The sequence below is a fragment of the Molothrus ater genome, chromosome 5, assembly GCF_012460135.2.
Source record: "Molothrus ater isolate BHLD 08-10-18 breed brown headed cowbird chromosome 5, BPBGC_Mater_1.1, whole genome shotgun sequence".
Taxonomy (NCBI): Eukaryota; Metazoa; Chordata; class Aves; order Passeriformes; family Icteridae; genus Molothrus; species Molothrus ater.
In genome coordinates, this window is record NC_050482.2 from 68,280,995 (window position 1) to 68,300,325 (window position 19,331).

Consider the following 19,331-nt stretch of genomic DNA (forward strand, 5'->3'; position numbering starts at 1 on the left):
AGCCCCTAGCATTCCTTCCCAGGCATGCTGGTGGAGGGAGTTGCAGTTGCTTTGAATTGCAGAGGCTGTGTTTTTACTTTGTTCTAGTTAAATCTCACCACTGTTCACACAGCTGCTCTTCTGTACACAAAGGTGGTGTTAACATCCATGGAAGTACTGTGAGGTGATTTTTTTTTGTGAATTTAGGGCCAGCCTCTCCTGTTCCTGCTGGTCTCAGGGGCAGGAGTGTCAGAATTTCAGCAGGAAGAGAAAGCTGGGTGGTGTTTGCTGGTCTGTGTGGGACTGGATGTTGGAGTTTGAGCTTGGTCCCTCACTCTGAGCCCTGAAGAGGCTTGCTGAATTTGGGGTCAATGGGTAGATTTGGCATCAAGCTGGCAAAGGAAGAAGGCAACAATCATATTCACTATGCCAGCATTTTAGCTCCCTTCATTTCCCAAGCAGCCCTTCCTTGCTTTTGTTTCTTTTGCCTTCAGCCTCATTAAATGTGAAATATTTTGAGATCTCAGTGTTCATGCTGCTGTAGAGTTATGTGGGTGTGCCCAAAGCCTCTGAAAGATCCCTAGCTTTGAGTTTGAGTTTTTTTGATTCCTCTTGACACCTCATCTTGACCTGTTCCTTATATCTCTGCACTGTGATCTTGCACCTCTTCTGCCTCTGAGTTGAGGTTAATAGTAAGAACCTCAAAAACCCCAACACTTTTAAAATTCAAACACTTCTAAACTTCTGGCACCATGACACATCCCTAGTGAAGTGTTAACAGTTACCAGTGTTAACTGTTCAGCACAGATCAACACTACTATAACCTTGTTGTAGGAAGTCAGCTGAGACTCCATGTTCTTAGTGCAGGAAAAGCCAATTCTTTATTCACACAACTCATTTTATACAGTTTTTACAGGCCTCATGTGCAACTTTAATTGGTTAGCAGCTTTCTTGCTGTTGGTCAGTAAGAGATATTTTACTTCTCTGTCAAATCTCTCTATTCTTGAATTGTTTACATATTTTCTTCACTGATTCTCATGGGACAGATTTCATGTTTATGCAGGTGCTAGTTGTTTTTCTCCCCTAGAATTGGTTGTTGTGTTAACAAACTACTCATACCAAGATTGTTTTTGCATGGGAACTTGCAAGTACTCAGCTGCACCTAGAAGTGACAGGCCAGCTATTAATTTAGCAGAGCAGGCCTGATCATATGAGGCCTGCTATGCTAAATTAATTTATAATATATTCGAAATATAATAAATAATTTATTTCTTAAATAATTCTAAATTCTTTTATAAATTCTTTTATTAATTTCTTTTATAATTTCTTTACCTGTCTGCGACATAACCTGCTGTGCTAAATTATTTTATGATATATTCTAAATACAATAAATAATAAATATATTCTAAATTCTTTTATAAATTTCTTTTATAATTTCTCTGTCTGTGACATAACCTGTCTGCCACACTCTTGTACTCCTTTGTTAATCGGCTGGAGCATCTTAAATTTATCAGATTATGGGCATTTTTAGGCCCTATCTGGTTTTAGTAGTCAATCTCAGTGTGATGCCACCATGAATTTAATACAAATCTCAACTTCAGCTTACTTGCCTATTCATCTTCCTCCAGCTTTGCACACTAAGGTGTGATTTCTGGTAATAGCAGTGCAGGATATTTACAGAAAGGAGAACCAGGCTGATGGGGGAAGAGACTGGAGAGCAAAGGAGGCATTAGGAGTTGAGTATGAGCAGTAGCAGAGCCTTCATGTCCCTTGTGCAGCTGGGAAACAGCATTCCAGTCTGCACAGTGAATAGATGTGCAGTGCAGTTGACTCAATTAAAATGCAGTAAAACAAATATTTTTCTCTTGTGTCATAATAAAGCTTTTTCAGATGCTAATGACTGCAGTTCATGCCAGCTTCCTGACCTTGGCGAGGTGCTGCATATGAACGAAGCCCAGAGGGCCACTTGCATGCTCTGTGAGAATAAATTTAGAGTTTAAAAGTTCAACTGCATGTTGGTTAGATAAACAAAAACATAATGTCAGAAGGAAGTGTCTAGAACTGTATAACGTGAAGGAGGTGGATTCACAGTCTTGCATCTTCCAGAGCAATTTAGGTTAAGGCTGAACATTCAGTTTAAAGGTTTCTAAAGAGGAATGGGAGTAGGAAATGAGGGAGGAAGATCTCTCTGTGTTAAATTTGGTATCAGAGGGAGAGTTTGACATGGAAAGGGCTTTGTGCTTGTCATTTTAAACGTGTTTGTAATGCTATGCTGCTGGGTGGAGGTGTTTGTTTCTGTCCTGCCTCAAAGCTAAGTGTGAACTTCTAAAGAGACTGTCTAGTGCAGTGTCCCTGTTCAAGAATGTGTATGAGTTTGCTGTTTGCATTTGGATGCATATCCCTTTAAGCTGTTTATGATGTTGTGTCTTTTCACCTCTGGGGTAGCAAGTTCTGGACCTGTTCTGCTTCTCTACCTGAACCCTGTGCTGAGAAAAAAGTGGGGCTTAAGAAAACACTGCAGTGTTGTTCTGTGAAATTCTTTTAGATTAATTCTAAATGTGAAATTCTCTTAGTCTAACTCAATTAGACTGTGGGTTTTTGCTTAGCAGATTAAGTGCTTCCTTTTTAGTGCATTTTGTTGTGTGCTTGCCTTGTGTCTTCTCAGAAATGAAGTGTATAGTCCCTGGTACATTTGGACTTGAAGACTCAGACCTTTTCTGTGGACACATGAATTCTGCTCTAGCTGCAAAGTAGTATTGATAATGCTTTCTGTATTTATTTATTCACACTCTTTTCTCTTTTTTTTCTTTTTTTTTTTTTTTTTGAAGGTCTTGGTGCCCCTGGTTCTGTTACAACAATTTCTGATGGAGCTGACCAGACGGGGCCAGGAACCACTGAGTGCCCTTGTGAACTTTGGGGTGACATATCTAGAAGATTATTCTGCAGATTATATCATTGAACAAGGAGGATGGGTAAGAAGACCTCATTTCTAAGTGTGATCCTAGTAGGAGTGAAAGCTAAGAGGGGTTGCTAGAAGTAAATAGATGCAAGGAGGAATGACTCCGAAAAAAAAATTTTAAAAATGCTCAGGAGGTCAGGAGCAGAAAGGGATCTTGGGCAGTCATCTCTTTCTCTTCTCTGCCCCAAGGCAGAACTGACTTTCAGCCATTCATTTCTGATGTTGATATTAAAGACCTGAGTGATTGGACTCCACAATTTCCCCAGGCAGTCTGTTCCAGTTTTTGCATGGTTTGTTGGATGCTTGTGGTGGTTTGACAATGCTGTTGAAATTGAAGAGGTCCTTAGGTGTCAGATAACAATTAATTTTCATACAGTGTGTGTTAAGGTGCTAATTTCTTGCAGTATGGTGAGCTTTGTGCTGCCCTGTTAATATACATGGAGCACTGCATTTGGAAGCAGAAACCTGTAACAAGAGGTTATATACCCAAAAAGCTCCTCTTTTTAATGGTATCTTCGTCCTCTGGTGACTGCTGGAAAAGGAATTTGGGTTTTTTCCTCCTCTTAAATTTCAGAGAGTTTCTTAGCAGATAGGTAATTGGCGAGCACTTCATACAGAAATGTCAATAGGTACTAATTAATTTTTATTATAAGTGATAAGATAGCTAAGGCATGTTAGAGTTTATAGCTGTAGAGGAACATGCATAGAATAAGCAATCAGGATTTCTTTGTGCTGCATTTTTCCTTGTAGAAATCATTAATTCATGGTAAGCAGTGTTCCTGAGTCATGGCATGCTGAGAAAGTTTCATTTAGAAATCCTTCAGAAAGGCAGCTCACAGCTGATGAGCTGAGTCTTGAAGGCTGAGCCTAGGATTACTGGGTTTGGGAAGAATGCCAGATTTGAATGGAATTAATCTGGGATTTGTGAAATGGCTCCAGCAAGCTGATTTATTCTAAAAAGAAAAGCTGTTCAGGAAAACCCAGTGATAAAAAAGTACTAGTAGGAAAAATCTCTTTCAGAAGCTTCTCGTATTTCAAGAGTTTACCTGAGGGGTTTTTTGGAAGAGTAGCTTGTTCCAGAATTCTGCACATCTGCACCTTCTTTACCTGTTCCCTTCCTGGCAGTTGTGGAGAGCAGTTCTCAAGGCCCATGGGAGGGATTGTTTGTCTTTAATGGACAGAAGCACTAACAGCACACAGCCAAATGACCTTGGGTCATTTGATAAATGCACTCATATCTCAAAAGTATTTTCATCCCAGGGCAGGCCCTTACTTGCAGCTTTTACACAGATCAATGTTAGTACTTCTGTGCTTTTCTGCCTTGTTTTTTGACCTCCAGAAGGGCTGTGCTGTGTTCTCCAGCCCCTTTTTGAGGCCTGCTGTAAACACACTTCATAGAGCTCAAAGCTTCTAAAAACAAGCAGCTTTCCAGCACGGCTGTGCTTGGTGTCTGGCTGGCTGTGCAGGGATGGACAGATCAGGGTGGGGGTGTCCAGTGAGCTCCCAGCCTGTCTGTGCACATCCAGCCAGGCAGAAAATCAGACTGACACAGGCAGGGCAGCAAACAAGGCAGAGCTATTTTTGAAACAGCACAAGAGGCGAGGAAAGAGACTAGGTGATGAAAATCCTTTCCAGATGAATTAATGTAGCTGCACTAATCTTTGTGAGTTGCTCTGGGCATGGGCTTGGGGACCCACTGGGCATGTGGCTTTTTGTGGAGGAAGGGGAATGTACGGTTATATTTTATTTTTTCCTTCCTGTGAGGAAAAGGTTCATTTTCACCCTGTGGTGCATTTCTGGGTTTGTTCCCAGTCTATGGGATGGCAGTGCTGGGAGCAGGGCATGGGGCCAGGATGGGAGGGGTTGTGTTCTGAGAAGGGCCAGGAAGAGCCTGTCAGGCTGGTAGCCACAGGGAAGTGTTGGAGTGTTTGAATTTTCTGAGATAAGCATCTGCCACGGGGGCTCTGTGTGCTGGATCAAGTTGACAGTAATTTGCTTGAGCCATAAGGGCAATGTGTAAACCTGAGAGTCTCCGGTGACTCATGGTGCTGTGACAGTAAGAGGTTCAATTTTTGTGTTATTTTGGAGCTGTATGAAGTTAGGTCTTTCCTGCAGCAGCTGAGAGTGAGATTGCTTAAAAGTGAGATGCAAGAATAGCCTGTGTGGTTTTCTGTGGATCTGGAGCAGAGGAGAGCTTCACAGGAGTCAGCTTTTCAGGGCAGACCTGAAAAGCTCTGTAGTGTCTCTGGTGATGTCTCATCCCTTGGCACATTTGGGATCTTCCTCAATTTTTGGATTGAAGTCAACCTTTGCCAAGAGGGGAGTAGCCAGTCAAAGGTAAGGGGTCAGCTGAGCCCTTCCTGTGCCTCACTGCAGATCTGTGGAGTCAGAATCCCACAGAGCTGTGTCATCCATTTGCTGCATCATTCTCTGCAGCCACAGTGCAGCTGGAAGAGCTCCCAGGGTTCTGCATGTGTGTAAGACTTGAGGCTCTCCTGTGAGCTCAGGAGGCTTCTGGGTCCAGGAAAGCATCTGACTGAGGATGGTACACAGCTAACCAGAAGCAAAATTTCCAGCTCAAGGGAGTAAAGGTTTACAAATTGGGTAGCTATGCAGCAGGTTTCAAGAAATTGGCATGGCTTCTGGGAAATGAGAAATTCGATATCCTGGAGGATGAGAAGTTGCTTTTTTATTTTCCACGCCAGTCCCACAGAGATATGGTGCTGAGATGGTGTGTTGAAACAGTGAGTGCTCCCCTCCCATTCTCCCTTCAGGCACTAAAATTGTAATTCAGCTAACTTTTGATGACATTGTGGGACTGGAATGTACTGGTGGATTGGTGAGGGAATGGCTGGCATAGTTTTATGTTCCCTCTTTCACTAATTGCTCTGATAGGTTTGGCTGCAACTCTTGCATTTACCTGTTTGACTCCTAAGTTTTAGCATGACCTCTCTTTTGGAGCAAAAAGCATGCTGGGCTTTCCAGGTTCTCCAAACAGACACATGGGGGACACACATTTCTTCCTCCTGACTACTGGGTCCACTGGTCCTACTCAGACCTTCCTTTTCCATCTTGAGCCATTGCAAAACAATACCCAGCTGGATTTACAAGTAGCTTTGTTCTTTTCTTTCCTTTCCCAAAAGCAGTCAGGGCTCTACAGACACACAGTGTGTAGAGCATGCTCTCCCCTCCCCTTTGCTTTCCTCTTTCTCCCCTCCCCTTTGCTCTTCTCCCCTCCCCTTTCTCCTCTCCCCTCCCTTCTCTCCTCCTACCTCCCCTGCCTTCTTGCTCTCTCTGACTTCTCCAGGGCTGAATGCTGCTGCATCAGAAGCAATTCTTGGTCTCCTGGAAAAGTGCACAGTAAGACCAGTCTGTTGGTAAGGATTTTTTCCCCTCTTCTTTCCCACCCCTTCCCAAATAATTCATTTCTTCTCAAGTTCTGCAGATCCTGTTTTCCGTGGTTAGATTGCATCTTTTTAGAAATACCTGGGAATGTCTATAAGGAGGAAAGAGTGTAAGTTTTCTTAGAAACTAGCTGCCTTTTTTTTTTTCTCTCTGGTTCCCCTTCCTGTTACCAGCCCCTCTGCTTTCCCCTTGTTTGGACCTGTTTATCAGAGTGCAGTTAATAAAACCTTTCTTCTCAGCCTGGGAGTTACATTGTGACCCGTGGCAGAAATTGTCTCTACCTTCCCAAGGGTCTTGTCTCATGGAGTTCAGACCTGGATTTGCATTTAACTAGTTAATTGCCCGTGTTGAAGGGGTAAAAGTAAATTTGCTTAAAATTTCCATAGTGTTTACAGTTTCCTATCTCAGCCTCAGAGGAGCTGTTCTCTCTGTGTCTCCAGTGTTTTGTCTTGGGCTTTGCAGCTGGTTTAGTTGTTTTCTTTGCTGCTGGTGATTGAATAATGCACATATTACAGAGTGTTGACAATCAGGAGGAGAAAGAGAGTAAAGAGGCAGTTGTTATCCTCGGGAGGTGAGGTAGTCAGTTTGTGCTTCCCAAGATGAAAATCTGCAGCAGTCCAGGTGTCTGCCCTGGGAATGACAATGCAGAAATAGAGACGTGCTCTGCTGGAGAAGGGAGAAGTAAGTTTAATGTGGCAGAGATGCAAGAAAAGGTAGTCTAGTTAGAGGAGTTCTAGAAAGGAGTTTTCCTTTCAAAATAATTCTGCTTGATGTTTGGAATACTGCAGTGAATGGTCCACTTTTATTTATATGTAACTTTTTTGGTACAGTAACAGATTTTTAAAATTTTTAGGCACTGTGGCTGAAGAAGGACATTAAATAGTAAAGAAGCAACTAGATCTCCTTTCTCTTTTCCCTTCCAACAACTTCAAATCTGAAGAAGTGGTCTATAAATAACTGAATTTACCTAATTTTAAACCCATAAGACTGAAACCTAAAGGGTGTTGCTTTGATGCTGGCTTTCTGCAGGTTGTAGAGGTTGTGTTGGAAGGCAGGGATGGAAGAGAATCATTTCTGCATTCCTTGAAGGGAATGAGAGCAGTGGCTGCAATATCAGAGTGCTTTGATGTGGTTCACTCGAGCCTTTTCCTTTTTTTTTTCCTTAATAAAAAGTGCAATCCTATTTGTAAGAACTCTGCTCTCTTTTTCTTGGCTCCACCTATCTTGACAGTTTCAGAGGGATGAGCAGAGAGGCACAGTAAGCGCCTGAGGGCTTTTTGGGACTTCTTTATATTTTAAAATGTTTTTTTCTGTATCTGAGTGTTGTCAGAAGCTCCTTTATAATGCATTTCTCTGAAGGATTAGCTGGGTGATACTGTCAGATCTGACTTCCACGAAGATCTGAAAAGGTTTGGTATAACTGGGCTGGGCATGGAAACAGGAACACATGGAGCCACAGCCTGAGCACACCCAGGTGGGAGTGAAGCCATTCCTGGGCACAGGCAACCCTGCCCCAGCACACAGCTGCTTCTCTGCCACAGCTACAGATAATGGATGCAGCAAGCACATTCCCAGCTTGTTGCTGTGGGAAGTTTGCTTATTTCCCTGTGGGAGATGTCTTAGGATCCCTGGACATAGGCCAGTTCTTGCCTCTTGTTTCTGGATTTTAGCACAAATGCATTTGATGGGTTCCCAGTGCTCATTGCTGTGACACTCTTGGTGTGGGGAAGGTAGCCACAGAAGCATAAGAGTGTCCTGAGTTGGAAGGGACCCCCAAGGATCCCTGAGTCCAAGCTCTGAACCACACTGTGTGCCTGAGAGCACTGTCCAAGCACCTTGGGAACCTCATTTCTGTCTGGGATGGGTTATGTTACAAGATAGTCAGTGCCCTCACCTCAGAAACTTCCTAGCTGAGTTGAGTGTTCGAAATTTTTATCATAGCCAAGATTGCTCTCCTGGGACACTGTGTTCTGCAAGCATTTCCTCTTGAACCTCAGGATACTCTTTTTCTCAGGGATTTTATGTGGCTCTGTTCAGTTTCATGTTGAGGGGTTGAAGCTCAGGGAACATGGAGGTTTTTTCCTCTGGTGGCTCTCTCTGACCTGTACAGAATTTTTGCCTGTGTTGGACAAAATCAGGATCTGGGGGGTAAAGGTGGCTTGCTGGGCTGTGTATTTTTCAGGTGGGGTTTTTTGTGTCTTCAGAAATGAGTTTTGTGTGAGCTGCCTATCCATATATCCATGCTTGTTTCTACTTTAGGAACTGAACCAGAGAGACCAGTTGAGCTTTTAAGAACACTTAAAACCAAACCCTAGAAGAAGCTTCAACAGCAGTTAGACACAGCTCTGTTGCATTTTCCTGGTCTTGGGAAGGACATTCAAAGTCTGCTCTAAGATGCAGCAAATGCTCTGTTGGACACCTTAATGGGGATCTCCTGTTCTAATCTCATCTCATCTCTATTACAGATGCAATGTGTGTTACTACTCCTACTATTTTTTGTAGAGAAAAGAGTTGCTTTTATCTTTGAGACATTCAGAATTTTGATTTGAGTATCTCTTGGCACCAGAAGCAGCTTTGCATAAATCATGCTGAAATTATTGTTTTGGTAAATAAGGATTTTTTTTTTCCTTATGTGCAGTTAAAGGTTTTCCTGTTTGCCAAATATATACTATAGGTAATGAGCCTGTTTGTTTGTATACACTTAATAACAGACATATTGGAAAACTATGAAAGATAATATAGACAACATAAGAGTCAGGTTCTATGTTTTGGGGGAGGTTTTGTTATGTTTGCTGTCTTTAAATCGTAATTGAAAGTTAACAGGTGTTTTTAAGTAACAGTTCTGTACTATATTATTGTAGGATCTTTCAGACTTTTTTTTCATTATTTTGTTACTATCTTGCTGCTGTCCAGTGTGGCTCACCATACTGTAGCCTCTCCTGAGGGCAGGTGTGCCACATTTGTTCACAGTGCTTCCTGTCACTTGTAGAAGTGGAACTTGTGGATTGTGGAGCATTCCTGGGTCAAACCCCATAGGCTGAGGACAGTGATTGAATTCTGTAGCTGATCTTTTCCCCAGGACTGCCTCATGGGATGTGGCCTTTCTTGCTGTGTTCTAACCAAGCAGGGGAATGTGCAGTTCTCTGTCTCCTAAGGTGTGCCAACTCTTCCCTCAAGTGGCAGTGGTTGGGATCAGGAGTGGCAGGAACTGCAGTGAGGGACTCCAGCTTCTCTACCACACCTGATGTGGTTCTCTAAACATGCTGGATGAGGAAAAGCACTCCCAAGTTTGCAAGTTTGCAACTGCAAATATGAAAAAGAGCAACCCTGATGTTTCTGGTTTGAAGCAGTATACTGTCTACTTACAATAAACAAAGCAGATAAAGAAATGCTTACATACATTCCTTACTTACTATTAAATCTAAAGTGTAGGGCTTATATAAGGCCTCCTCAGGTTATTAAAAATCCTTCCATCCTGTCCTGAAATAATCTGCCTGTTGGAGCTTTGCTTCTGGGTCACATCTGTGGATGAATCAAGAGAATTGTCCTAAATGTCACTCAGTTTTTATCGCAGCTGCTTTAAAAAGAAAAAAAACCCACCAAAGTGCAAACCTCAACTGAACCAGCACAAAATCCCAGCTTTATCCGTTGACTTTACATATTAAATCTTAATTCAGCTCAAGAAATATTAATCATGTATCCTAAATAATGCCTATTACTGTCTGGATTTTCAATTAAAGCTTCATGAGCTTTTGACGAAAAAGTGCTGGAATTGCCAGTGTGTCAGCTCTGCCCCAGCCTTCCCAGCCAGGGAGATGTGTCTGTCCAAGCCTGGGGAGTTGTGGCCCTGAGGCACTGACACGGAAGGTAAATTGTCTGTAAAGACAGAAAGGAATCAGCCAGGCTGCATAAGGCTCTGATTTATAGGGAGCCAGCAGCTGATAACTCTTTTGAGGTCAGCACAGTTTGCAGGAGAAAAGGAACAATAAAACTCTTGAGTCCCTTTGGCCCTCCTGCTGAAGGCAGGCTGTGGTGTAGTGTTGCTACACTTATTAACAAGGTATTTGAAGCTAGGAGGATGGCCCATGTTCCTTGTGTAACCATCCCTTCATTTCCTTACCCTTTCCAAAACAGTTTATCTTGCATGTTACCCTCTGGATGTGCCCAGATCTTGCCTGTATTTTGTGAGAAGCAAATCTCCAGTGAGAGTATGTATTTAGAAGTGTCAGCATGGTTGTAATTTCAGGGCAATATCTGTCCCCACTGTCCCCACGACTACAGGTGGCTCCATTCTCCCTTCTGTGGGCTGCTGAGTCATGGCTCAAAGCCTCTTGGCTTTCACCAGTGCACAGGGTGTGACTTCAAGGGAATTCAGGCCATCTCAGTGTAGCCCTTGTTGGTGGGTTATTTTTTTTTTGTACAATCACCAGAGCTCACAAATCCTCAGCAGCATAGTGTGGTTTTGGAATATTTTTGTATATGCCTTATGCTGAGTGAGTCAGTGCATGTGTGCACTTCCACTGGAATGTTAAGAGCAGAGCTGCTATCAATGGTGTGTGTCCCTGTTCTTTCTTCTAATGTCATACCACAGGCATGGTCTAGTGTGTTGTGATGTGGTGTGGACAGGAGATAAATTCATCCTGATCTGTGGGAGTGGAGAGCTGAACAGAGAGGAGGATAGTACAGGGGTTCATGATACTGCAGGTTTTACCCCTAAATATTTTGTTGTTTAATTGCAGTTTTTCTGAGTCTGTATCACCTGTGGAAATAAAAAATTTACTTTGATTGTAGGTGTCTGTTAGTGGCTTATATTCCAGTGAAAGTATTTCCTACTTAACAACATCCAGGGCAAAACCTGCTGGCCAAAGGAGTGAGTGTACAATCTTCTCAGTGTCTCATGCTGTGCCAGTGAGGAGAGGCACAGGAGGCTGGGAGGGAGCGTGGCCAGGGCAGCTGGCCTGAGCTGGCCAAAGGGATATCCCAGGCCATGGAACATAGAGCCCAGGACATGAACTGGGCTGATTGCAGGGAATCAGTATTTAACACTTGCGGTTTCTCCAGCTGAAACCCATTGTCCAGTTTTCAGGATGCCTACAGATTTTTCCTACCTAAATAAAAGCAAGCAAACCCTGTCACCATGTCTGGGTGTCTGTGCTTGGTTGTTCGTTTCAACTTCAGTTGTGTAGCCAAAGTTACAATGGCAGTTTTTGAAAGTGAACTTGTTGAAGAATAGCTAAAATTGTAGTAAAATACTAGAATTACTGTAGATTCCAACTTGTTGGTACAAAGTAGAAATTCATACTTCACATAGCACTGGAAATGGGATAAAATTAATATAAGAGGAAGGCTGTTAGATGAAAATGGACAAGCAATAGAGAGCACTTGCACAGAAAGGAGTGGGGAGTGGTATTCAGCTGGGATCATGTACTTGTGTTTGCTTTCTTTTTCTTTGTTCCATTGCAGTTTGGTTTCAGACTTCAGTGTCTTGTCAGGTTAATAATGACCATGTGGTGCATTTTGGTGATGTCATGGTGATAAAGTCAGGGAAAGGAGGAGCTCCCAGCAAAGCTCATGTGAGGGGTTCCATTCTCTCGACACGTCAGCTGGACCAGCTGGGTCCTGTAATCTCTACTGAAATGTAGGTCAGGCAGCTGCTGCTCCTGCAGAGGCTCTCTCATCTTTCTTCCAGCTCATCAAGTTTCCAGGTGTCCTGTTCTGTTCTGTCCCATACAGGAGGGAACACTGAAGGAATCATTCACGTGTTGTGTCCTCCTTTTTTTCTAGGGAACAGTCTTCACTTTGGAATCCGAAGAGGAAGAGTATCCCGGGCTCATTGCAGAGGACAGCAATGACATCTACATCCTGACCAGTGACAACTCAGGGCAGGTGAGCCCCCCGGAGTCCCCCACGGTGACCACGTCGTGGCAGTCAGAGGGCCTGCCCGTCTCCCTGTCGGCCAGTCAGAGCTGGCACACGGAGAGCCTGCCAGTGTCCCTGGGACCTGAGTCCTGGCAGCAGGTGGCCATGGATCCTGAAGAGGTCAAAAGCCTGGACAGCAACGGAGGGGCTGAAGAGAGGAGTGAGAACAACTCTTCCAACTCTGACATTGTTCACGTGGAGAAGGAAGAGATACCAGAGGGGATTGAGGAAGCAGCGGTGCCAGCTGGTGCTGCAGAGACCATACAGGCAGCCTTTCCAGAAACCTCTGCTTCTTTACAGGAAATAAAACCTCCTGAAATTGCTGCTGCTGAAAAAGCACATCCCTCTGCACTTCTGCGTACAAAACAGGAGGAAAAGGGAAAAGCAGCTGAAGAGCTTGTTGAACCTGAAATCCCCGTGTTAAGTAAACCTGTCCCAAAGTTAGCCCCATCAGAAGAAAAGGCTGCACCAGAACCTGAGAAAATACTGCTTCCAGGGGAAAAAAAAGCGGGGAAAGAGGGCCATTTGGAAGAAATAGAAGAGAAATCCTCAGCTGCAGAGGAGAAGCCTATCCTGTTGCCAGAAGGGAAATCTATACTGCTGTACGGCGGGGCTGCCGCGGTTGCTATATTGGCCGTGGCAGTCGGAGTAGCGCTGGCGCTTAGGAAAAAGTAACAGAGCTCTCTCTCGAGGAGGAGGGAGGAGAGAAGAGAGCACATCCAATTTTTGTAGTTGTGTTACCTAAAGGTTGAGCTGCCTGCTGTTTAATTGGACATTTGAGTAACTCAGTGGTGATGAGGTGAGGTTGTTCAATAAGCCTCCAGCTACGGACAATCATGTTTTTAGTAGAATTGGGGCGGGGACTGGTTTTTCGTGATTAAAGTACGGGGGTATTTTTAAAAAAAAAAACAAAAAAAATCTGCAAATTTAAGAACTTAAAGTGCAGGTGCTGAAGAAAGGGGTGCTCATACTCTAGGAACTGGAACAAAAAATCCCCAGGGGAAGGGGAGAGCCAGCTGCTGCCAGCCCCTGGAGATTCTGGCTTCTCAGATTGATCGCTATTGCAGCTGTGCTGTCTTGTCACTTCCAGTTGCGCCCCCGAGTCCCTCCTAACAAACATTAGTCAACCTGAGTCCTGTAGCGAGAGGCTGGTGTCCCTTTTGTCTCAGCTTCCTCTCAGGTACAGCACTGCTCCTCATAACCTTCCAGGTTCCTCCTAAGCCCCAGTGGGACAGTGCTTATTCTTACCTCTTGGCTCACACTGGTTTTGGCCCCTAACCTTTACTGGAGCCCCATCCTGTGAAGATGCTGCCTCTCTATAGCTGTATTATCTCTGAGCATCCTGGTGTTGCTGGGGCAGAGGTGCTGCCCAGGAGGGTGGGAGGGACACTGCTATTTGCTGGTTTGAGAATCCATTTGCTCTGCTCCTGCCCAGCCCACTTTACTGCAAACCCTTCAGTTACCAGAGGTACGAAATTGATGCTGGACACGGTGCCCTTGGGATCCCTACTCTGATATCTTGGGTATATTCAGCAAAAATACAGCAAACCCGTGTGGAAGCAAGGCCAGTGCCTCAAGTGCAATTCAGATATTAAATGCTCTGCTGTCCTGTGTCACGCTGCAGTCTGCATTGTCTTTCCCAAGTTAAGCACAGAGTGTATTTAGTCCTAACTTGGTCTTGCCTGTGGCAGAATCCCAGATATATAAAGCAATGGATTCTAGTAATTGAGCAAAAGAGCATTAAACATCTCTATCTGCTTGTTCCTGACCTGGCCCGGAGTGCTGTTCAGTGCGACTTCTTTTGCGACTGTGAATCTGTAATTACCTCACTTACAGGTTCACAAATCATGAGCAATTAACTTTGGCAAAAAAAGGAAATCCCCCTTCCTGCAGTCACACCACTTGAGGTGTGCGTGGAGAGAAGCCTTTTGAGTACTGCCCTGCTCCTTAGTGGGATCCAGCCGCAAGTGTCCCTCCTTCAGCACACTGTGTGTCTGTCCTTGTCCAGCTGCAGCTCTGTGGGCAACACCTTGGGCTTCCCAGGCAGGACTGATGGATCTCTGAGGGTTGGTGCTGGCACTGTGGCTTAGACCAGATGGAGGAAGGTGAAAGGGAACTTGTGGTAATGTAAAAAACAAAACATGAGCTTATGGGGGAGTCTTCGCAAAGCACAAAGACAAGGTACTTTTATTTCTAAATAACCATATCCAGAGTACATCTCTTGATGAGCCTGTTTCTTAAGGGATCTCAGAATGAAGAGATCTTAGCATATTCTCTATTTTAGGATATTCTTGCTGCATTTTCCTATCCCAGGATGCTGGAAAGTTAGTCAGAATGTGTCAGATTCTGAGGAATTATTTTTGTGTAAGCTTTTGTGAAATGGATTTTCTAGAAAACTTATTGGATTTTGAACTGTGTGTGTGTAAAGTTGACTATTAAGAGGAAGGGTTGTGTGTATACTGCAGCTGTGGACTGAACTTGAGAGCGCTGGAGTTCTGGATGGTACTGTTGATCATTGATTGCTCTTCTTCCATGTACAAAACATAGCAGGTTGGCCTTATCAGAAAAAAAAACAAACCCAAATCTTTTATCACATTTGAAAGTGGAATTGACTTTTTTTTGCCATTTTCTGGTGCCCTGCTGGTACTCATTGCTGTGCTGTGTCCCCAGAAGGGGTCATTGGGACCTCCTCATGCCACAGGGGCTCTCTGGTGTCTGCCTTCCCACCAGGGCAGTTCCCCCTCCTGGCCCCTTGCAGGAGCTTCCCCCATGTGGAGGAGAGGTCTCTTCATCTCCGTCTGTCATGGACATGCAGGAACAGCTTTGCTTCATTTCACATGTTGTGGTTATCAGGGTGTGGTACAGTCTCTGAGGTGGCATGGGCAGCTTTATTTATTGCTTGGTCAGGTTGGGGCAGGGCTGCTCTCCTGCTGCTTTGCTGATGGCTTTGGGTTCCTCTCTGGGTACCACCTGTTCTTAACTTACATCCCCTCCTTCCTGAAGGGAATGAACCTGCTTTTGGTACAGCCCCACCTCTAGGCACCCAGCAGGTTACTCTGAGGCAGAGATGGAGTCTGAGGACACTCTGCATAACTTGTGTACCAATGGGGGAGGGTGGAGCTGGTGTTACTTCATCTTCTCTGTGGATTGATGGGGTTGTTTCAGTAGTAGTGTGGAGATGGGTAGAGGACAAACAAGAATAAATCCAAGCTGGCAAGGGAAGAAGTTAAAAACTTATTGCCACAAGGAGCCGAGTGGGGCATGAAATAAAAAGCATCCATGCACAGCAGTGAGAAGGTGGCAGCAGTAGTAAGGAAAATAAATGACTGTCAGGCATTTTCATGGTCAGGCAGAAGCCTTGAGTATCTGGTGTGTTGCTGCACTTCATGGAGCATCAGTTGCACTGTATATTTTGGTTACTTGGTCCTTTATTTATAATATTCTTTTCCTTCTGGGGTCCTTTAGATTTGGCAAGTCAGCAAGAATTTGAACTGACCACATGTTCAGAAAATTTATTGTATGAGTCTCTTTCCTCTGGGAGTACTCCACTAGTTAAAAAGGTCAGCTGTGGGCTTGAATTCTGCAAAATTTGGAGTCCTGTGGTCAGGGCTGGGCCTTGTGGAAGTCACCAAAGGGGGTTAAGCTCAGATGGCAGTGTTCCTACAGATCTGAGTGAGAGGCTGCTCTCTTAAGAGGTGAGAATTAGAAAATGGAAGTTTTCTTCCCCTCTATCTGCAAATATATTACAGTAACCTTAAACTGCAGGCTCCAGTTACCCTGAAAGGAGTGATGCAGCCTCTCTGTAGTGGATCTCTCCTAGCTGGCAGAGGGAAGGCAGGAGCTATACACTTGCAAAAGGGCATATAGAATTACTTCCACTTGTGTTGCTCATCCCCTTCTCAGAAGTGCCTCAATATCTGTCCTCTAGTGGCCTGTACTTTAATAAAATATCTACCTTAGACCCATTCTTATCCTTAGCATACCCTAAAGCTGAGATGCTAAAACAGCAGAGGGCTGGATCTGTGAAAAAAGTGGGAAGTACTTACGGAACTGCAGTGGGCAGCATGCTCAATAAGGAGCTGTCAAGGGAAAGGCTTTCAAGGTAAGGTGCAACTTAATTCAGCTGTGCTTAATTCTAAGCTGTGCTTAGCTGGGCATTGTGGCTGGGAGCTGGGCAAGGACTTTTTTCAGCTGGCACTGTAGGAACAAGAGGCTGAGAGCACAGACAGAATTCCTGTGTTGCCCAAAAGCCCAAACTGCAGATGCAGGGCCCTGTCCCAGCCAGCTCCTGTGTGCTGGGTGGAGCCTGGTGGGCTCCTGAGGCCCTTGAGCTGTGGGGCAAGTCAGCACTACCAGGAATCCATCCTTGCTGTGTGTGAGGGCTTCCTTTTTCACTCTGGCTGTGCTCAGGCAGCTGCAGCTCAAGTGCCAGGTGGAAGCTGCAGTGCTGAGTGCTCTTACACAGGACAAGTTTTGCTGCCAGAATCCCATTTCCTTCCTTCCCCCTTACCCCTGATCACAGCTAGGCTAAAACTTTGGACTGGATTTTTAAACTAATCAATGCTTTCTAGTGGTCACAAATGAAAAGTTTAATTGGTACTAAACAAGCAAGCTGCTGAAGTTTGGTCTTCTTTCATTTTAATGATTGTAGAAGATAAAATAATCTGAGGTCATAAACCTTCCCTATATTCATTGTCAGTTACAGGGTTATGGCAGTACTGCAAAGCCCTAGTAAAGTAGATGTTGCTATTCTGGGAAAAACTAGAAATGCTTCTGGCTCTGCAGTCACTAAGCCAGAGCAAGTTCCTGTTACAGTTTCAGAGTGTAATTACTACAATCTTTTGTTGTGAAATGGGGGAGTGGAGAGGTGCACGTGGCTGGCCCAGGTGTGATGCCTACAGGCATCAGAAAGCCCAGGACTTCAGTAGAATGTCATATTTTGGGCTCTGTGTCTGCTCTTGTTGGAGCACAATGAGAGAAAGTGTTTCCCAGTGAAAAATTCCTGGTTAGTATCTTTATTGATGCTCTGGATGAAGGCATTGAGTTGAACATTAGCAGATTTGCAGAGGACACCAAGTTGGGTGCAAGTGTTTGTCTTCTGGAGGGTAGGAGGGTTCTGGGAGGGACCTGCACAGGGCTGGATCCATAATCTGAGGTCTGAACCACATAGAAGGTTCAACAAAACCAAGTGCCAGGTCCTACACTTCGGGCACAACCCCTGCAGTGCTGCAGGCTGGGGACAGAGTGGCTGGACAGTGGCCAGGCAGGAAGGGACCTGGGTCATGACTGACAGCAGCTGGACATGAGCCAGCAGAGTGCCCAGGTGGCCAGGAAGGCCAATGGCCCCTGGCCTGGATCAGGAATGGTGTGGCCAGCAGGAGCAGGGCAGTGATTCTTGCCCTGTACCTGGCACTGGTGAGGTCACACTTCGAGTGCTGTGCCCAGTCCTGGGCCACTCAGCTCAGGAGGGATGTTGAGGGGCTGGAGTGGGTCCAGAGAAGAGCAGCAAGGCTGGTGAGGGGTCTGGAACACAAATCCTGTAAGGAGCAGCTGAGGGAGCTGGGAGTGCTCAGCCTGGAGAGGAGGAGGCTCAGGGCTCGTCACTCCACAAGTACCTGAAAGGAGGGAGTAGCCAGGAGGGGATCAGGCTCTTCTCCAAGGCAACAGCAACAGGACACAGCCTTAAGCTGTGCCAGGAGAGGTTTAGCTTGGATATTGGGAAGTTCTTCACAAAAAGGGTGACTGGACATTGGAATGGGCTACAGGGAGCTGCTGGAGTCACTGTCCCTGGAGGTGACTGATTTAAAAGACTGGATGTGGCACTCAGTGCCATGGTCTGGTTGGCAAGGTGGTGTCTGGTCATGGACTGGAGTTGATCTCAAAAAGTCTTTTCCAAACCTCAGGTGATTCTGTGAAAGGTGGAGGGGTGTGAGGCACAATATCTGCTCTACCTAATGAGGGCAAAAGCTGTGGCTTGGACTGCTTAATTTCAGCATCAGGAAGGTTGCAAGAACAGTATTTCTTTGACTTAATGGATGTACCTGTGCTTAAGAGTGCAAGCTCTGTATTGCCATAACAAAACAAAAAAAAAATGGAAGGGGAGGTGTTTATAAAATTTAAGCTAGCACTACTTGACTCAGGTAGAGCAAGCTCTCAGGCCCAGAGGGAGCAGGTCTAGGCAACAGAATTCAGTTTGTGTCTGGTACAGTGAAGGTACCTGACCAGGACTTGGCTTGGAAGGGTCAGTAGTGTTAAGTCCAGAGGAACCACAACACATCACTCTGCTCCACCTCCTTCAGTTAAATAACTTTATCTTTTTTTTTTCCTACTTAGAGCTGACCTTCTCTCAGTCTCTTGGGTAGGCTGACTTGCTTCCTCCAAGCTAGAGGTCTGTGGTGATGCTGTAGAAGTGGGGGAACTCCTGTTGGCTTCCAGTGGAAGCTGCTTTTGATCTCCCTGCAGTATCTGCAGGGCAGGCAAGGGACACTATCAATGTGGACACAACAAACTGCAGAGGATGCATCTTACTGCTGTACCTTTAGGGGCTTTGCCCTCAGTTTTAACTTGCAGGATAAGCTTTTATTCAACTGTAAACCTAAAAACCCACGCAGACCAAAAGAATGCCACTTGATTTGTTAAGTAGTAAAGACTAATGGGACTGGCTCTGAAGCTGCAGGTTAGGGGATCTCTTCTGCTGGGTGTAAGCAAATAGTGACAGACTTGCAGGGATTTTGGATTCTGTTCTCAAGAGGCCTGCCTGGGGGAAGAGACCCTGACTGGTCCTCAGGTCACCCATTATCCCAGGAACTCGTCACACTGCTGTTCTTCCAATGTGCAAGTGCAGCCCTTTGGGGAAAACTGTCGAAAGCTTCTTGTGCCATTTGGTTAATAAAAGTGTTTCCACCTTGACAAGAAAGTTCTTTCCAGCTTCATTGTTCAATATTCAGTTCAAGTGAAGGGGTATGTACATTTTTCCCTCTGCTAATGGGACACTGCTGTAAGACCATGCCCCCAGGTTGCACTTTAATAAATGGTACAGTTTTCAAAAACAATGTGTAGACTACTTCTG

The 19,331-nt window shown here is 44.9% G+C and overlaps 1 protein-coding gene across 1 annotated transcript in view; it reads left to right on the forward strand.

Moving 5' to 3' along the window:
• Positions 1 to 19,314, forward strand: part of BCL2L13 (BCL2 like 13) — a 39,310-nt gene extending 19,996 nt beyond the window's left edge. Inside the window, exons 6-7 of the mRNA XM_036400631.1 lie at positions 2,808 to 2,951; positions 12,128 to 19,314. Coding sequence (XP_036256524.1) covers positions 2,808 to 2,951; positions 12,128 to 12,937 — 954 coding nt within the window. The 3' untranslated portion in view covers positions 12,938 to 19,314. The remainder of the gene's footprint in view (positions 1 to 2,807; positions 2,952 to 12,127) is intronic.
• Positions 19,315 to 19,331: the final 17 nt, after the last annotated feature.